A 5,049-nucleotide genomic window follows, 5' to 3' on the forward strand; every position below is an offset into this window, starting at 1 on the left:
ACAATACCAGATAGGAAAGCGCTCCAAAGGGTCAGCACTACTGCCCACTGAATAATTGGTTATCCTCTTCCCTCTATGAAAGAACTTTATAATTCCCGCTGCCTTAAGAAAGTTCAAAATATTTTTAAGGATCCATCTCATCCTGGATATTCTTTTTAAAAAATTATTACCATCTGCACATTTGGCAGATGGTATAGGATGATAAAAAGGGACAAATAAGATGAGAGATAGCTTTTATCTTAGAGCTGTGACTATGAACTGCGCGCCAAGCAGTCCGAAGTCTAAGGGCATTGCTTTGTTCTCAATGTATTAATGAAATCTAAAGAATCTCATGGCTAAAGCATTTCTGTGTTCTAAAATGGAGTCTCAGCTCAGAGTAGTCCTAGATATGATCATGGGGTCTGCAGCCCCTCCCACAACCTCAAGAAGCATAAAGGTAAAGCTGCATACCAAAACATACACACAATAGAACAGACAGCAAACAGAATCATGTTGCTATTTCCAACAAGACCAAGTGAAATATATGACCTTCTACATGTTTTAGGACTACCATTTCTAGTTAACCAGCACAGCTAATGCAGTTCAGCAGCCTGTGGAGGGTCACACAATTCCCACCCTGAGCAGATAATCCTGCAAAGCCCTTTCCAATTCTAAAATTCTTTGATTCTATCTCTGACCATGAAAACAGGATATTTTCCTCCACTAGTTGTCCACATTTTAACTTAATTGGCTTATATATAATCCTTTGATGTTTTTTTTATGTTTCAAAAAGAGGAGTAACTTTTAATTGCTTTTTTGCACTGAATGTGACTTGTGTTGCAGATTGCTATGCGTTTGAAATTCACACTTTGGGTGTGCTTTTGTACAAAATGACAGGAAGTCTCTGTAATAAATGTAATGTGTCAAGGTGTTCTTTGAAGTTCTGGTTTTCAGATCCTATTTTGACTCCAGCATAGCACAGGTCATTTTATGAACAAGGATGAAGATCTTGCAGGAGTTTAGCAGGGGAATACTCACAGGGTGCAGGAGGTGATACGCTCAGAAGTATTTTTTAAAAGTTAGCATTTAGCACTAAAGACAGAGTTTTATCCAATTGCTCAGCAGTCATAATTCATTTTAATAAATGCAGAAACATTAGAACAAACACTGGCACCACCAGCATAGCTCCTTACCTCATGGGTCTTAGAACAAATCAGGACCTAACTTTAGAAAGCTGTATGATTAAATGTTGGCTGTTGAACTTCAGATATATCATGAGATAATGTGACTCACTGGAAAGGAGGATAATAGGGTTGTTGTATGTCTTTCGGGCTGTGTGGCCATGTTCCAGAAGCATTCTCTCCTGACGTTTCGCCCACATCTATGGCAGGCATCCTCAGAGGTTGTGAGGTATGGAGAAAACTAAGCAAAGAGGTTAATATATATCTGTGGAAAGTCTAGGGTGAGAGAGGTCAGTGTGAATGTTGTGTAGTTAATCACTTTAATTAGCATTGAAAAGCTTATCTGCTGTCTTCTTCCTGCCTCTGGGGCATCCTTTGTTTAGAGTCGTTAACTGCCCTTGGTTGATTCATGTCTGGAAATCCTCTGTTTTCAGAGTATTGCTTTTTATTTACTGTTCTGATTTTTGAGTTTTTTAATACTGGTAGCCAGATTTTGTTCATTTTCATGGTTTCTTCCTTTCTGTTGAAGTTGTCCACATGCTTGTGGATTTCAATGGCTTCTCTGTGTAGTCTGACATGATAGTTGTTAGAATGGTCCAGCATTTTTGTGTTCTCAAATAGTATTCTGTGTCCAGGCTGGTTCATCAAATGCTCTGCTATGGCTGATTTCTCTGGTTGAATTAGTCTGCAGTGCCTTTCATGTTCTTTGACTCTTGTTTGGGCGCTGCGTTTGGTGGTCCCTATGTAGACTTGTCCACAGCTGCATGGTATCCGGTAGACTCCTGCAGAAGAGAGAGGATCCCTCTTGTCCTTCGCTGACCGTAGCATTTGTTGGATTTTCTTCGTGGGTCTGTAGATAGTTTGTAGGTTGTGCTTCTTCATCAGCTTCCCTATGCGGTCAGTAGTTCCCTTGATGTATGGTAAGAACACCTTTCCTCTGGGTGGATCTTTGTCTTGACTCTCATGGCTTGTTCTTGGCCTTGCAGCTCTTCTGATGTCTGTGGTGGAGTATCCATTGGCCTGTAGAGCCCAGTTTAGGTGGTTGAGTTCACCTTGGAGGAGGTGAGGTTCGCAGATTCTTTGTGCACGGTCTGTCAGGGCTTTGATTGTGCTCCTTTTTTGACTTGGGTGATGGTTGGAGTTTTTATGAAGGTATCTATCTGTGTGTGTAGGTTTTCTGTAAACTGTGTGGCCCAATTGTTGATTGGGTTTGCGGATGACCAGAACATCTAGAAATGGCAGTTTTCCTTCCTTTTCTTTTTCCATGGTGAATTGGATGTTTGGGTGGATGCTGTTAAGATGGTCCAGGAACTTGCTGAGTTCTTCCTCTCCATGGCTCCAAATTGTGAAGGTGTCATCTACGTATCTGAACCAAACAGTTGGCTTTTTTGGTGCTGTTTCTAGGGCCTGTTTTTCAAAGTATTCCATATAGAAATTTGCTACTACTGGGCTGAGAGGGCTCCCCATGGCCACTCCATCCTTCTGTTCATAGAATCCAGTGTCCCACTGAAAGTAGCTAGTGGTGAGGCAATGGTGAAACAGGGCTGTGATGTCTTCTGGGAAGTTTTGTTTGATTAGTGTGAGGGTGTCAGCTACTGGGACTTTGGTAAAAAGGGACACCACATCAAAGCTGATCAGGATGTCCTTGGTGCTTAGATTGAGGTTGCTGATCTTTTCTATAAAGTGTGTAGAGTCCTTGATATAATGTGCAGTGAGCCCAATGTGGGTTTGTAGCTGTGTAGCCAGAAATTTTGCCAGGTTGTAAGTCGGCGATCCAATGGCACTTACAATGGGTCTGAGTGGGATGGAGTCCTTGTGGATTTTGGGGAGTCCGTAAAGCCTGGGTGGGAGGGCTTCTGATTTGCACAGCTGTTGGCGTATGTCAAAGTTAATGGAGGAGTTCTTGATTAGAGCGTTCGTTTTTCTGGTGATTTTGTTAGTGGGATCTTGTTTCAGTTTCTTGTAAATTGTGGGATCTAGAAGTTGTCTGATTTTTTCTTTGTATTGTTTTGTTTCCATGATTACTGTGGCATTCCCCTTGTCAGCTGGAAGAATGATGATTTCAGGATCTGAGTTGAGATCTTTGATGGCCTGTCTTTCTTTTCTCGTTATGTTGCTGGGGGGGAGTTTTGCATTTCTCAGGATCCTTGCTGTTTCCATTCTTACCTCCTCTGCTTCTTCCTCAGGGAGCTGGTAAATTGCTGATTCAACATTGGCAATGATGTTTTCTACTGGGATCCTGGTAGTGGTGACTGCAAAATTTCCTCCTTTTTCTAGAATGGTTACTTGGTCTTCAGTGAGTTGTCTGTCTGTCAGGTTGATGATGGTCCGTGATTTATCCAGTTCTGGCTTTGGCTGTTGCTTACGGCATACCACTAGCTACTTTCAGTGGGACACTGGATTCTATGAACAGAAGGATGGAGTGGCCATGGGGAGCCCTCTCAGCCCAGTAGTAGCAAATTTCTATATGGAATACTTTGAAAAACAGGCCCTAGAAACAGCACCAAAAAAGCCAACTGTTTGGTTCAGATACGTAGATGACACCTTCACAATTTGGAGCCATGGAGAGGAAGAACTCAGCAAGTTCCTGGACCATCTTAACAGCATCCACCCAAACATCCAATTCACCATGGAAAAAGAAAAGGAAGGAAAACTGCCATTTCTAGATGTTCTGGTCATCCGCAAACCCAATCAACAATTGGGCCACACAGTTTACAGAAAACCTACACACACAGATAGATACCTTCATAAAAACTCCAACCATCACCCAAGTCAAAAAAGGAGCACAATCAAAGCCCTGACAGACCGTGCACAAAGAATCTGCGAACCTCACCTCCTCCAAGGTGAACTCAACCACCTAAACTGGGCTCTACATGCCAATGGATACTCCACCACAGACATCAGAAGAGCTGCAAGGCCAAGAACAAGCCATGAGAGTCAAGACAAAGATCCACCCAGAGGAAAGGTGTTCTTACCATACATCAAGGGAACTACTGACCGCATAGGGAAGCTGATGAAAAAGCACAACCTACAAACTATCTACAGACCCACGAAGAAAATCCAACAAATGCTACGGTCAGCGAAGGACAAGAGGGATCCTCTCTCTTCTGCAGGAGTCTACCGGATACCATGCAGCTGTGGACAAGTCTACATAGGGACCACCAAACGCAGCGCCCAAACAAGAGTCAAAGAACATGAAAGGCACTGCAGACTAATTCAACCAGAGAAATCAGCCATAGCAGAGCATTTGATGAACCAGCCTGGACACAGAATACTATTTGAGAACACAAAAATGCTGGACCATTCTAACAACTATCATGTCAGACTACACAGAGAAGCCATTGAAATCCACAAGCATGTGGACAACTTCAACAGAAAGGAAGAAACCATGAAAATGAACAAAATCTGGCTACCAGTATTAAAAAACTCAAAAATCAGAACAGTAAATAAAAAGCAATACTCTGAAAACAGAGGATTTCCAGACATGAATCAACCAAGGGCAGTTAACGACTCTAAACAAAGGATGCCCCAGAGGCAGGAAGAAGACAGCAGATAAGCTTTTCAATGCTAATTAAAGTGATTAACTACACAACATTCACACTGACCTCTCTCACCCTAGACTTTCCACAGATATATATTAACCTCTTTGCTTAGTTTTCTCCATACCTCACAACCTCTGAGGATGCCTGCCATAGATGTGGGCGAAACGTCAGGAGAGAATGCTTCTGGAACATGGCCACACAGCCCGAAAGACATACAACAACCCTGTGATCCCGGCCATGAAAGCCTTCGACAACACAAGGAGGATAATGTTCAGTGATATAGGAGGCAATGGGAAAGGAGGAAGACTGGATTGCAAGGAGATTGATTTCAATCCAAGAAGCTTGAT

At 42.5% G+C, this 5,049-nt stretch overlaps 1 protein-coding gene across 1 annotated transcript; it reads right to left on the reverse strand.

Annotated features, from left to right (window-relative positions):
- Positions 1-1,447: 1,447 nt before the first annotated feature.
- Positions 1,448-4,779, reverse strand: LOC134298864 (uncharacterized). The gene has a single exon (XM_062980328.1). The coding sequence runs from the start codon at positions 3,318-3,320 to the stop codon at positions 1,500-1,502; it is 1,821 nt and encodes a 606-aa protein (XP_062836398.1). The 5' UTR covers positions 3,321-4,779; the 3' UTR covers positions 1,448-1,499.
- Positions 4,780-5,049: the final 270 nt, after the last annotated feature.

Source organism: Anolis carolinensis, chromosome 4 (assembly GCF_035594765.1).
Source record: "Anolis carolinensis isolate JA03-04 chromosome 4, rAnoCar3.1.pri, whole genome shotgun sequence".
NCBI lineage: Eukaryota > Metazoa > Chordata > Lepidosauria > Squamata > Dactyloidae > Anolis > Anolis carolinensis.

Coding starts and splice junctions, on each gene's coding strand:
- LOC134298864 (XM_062980328.1), bottom strand. CDS start 3,320: ATGGAAACAGCAAGGATCCTGAGAAATGCAAAACTCCCCCCCAGCAAC.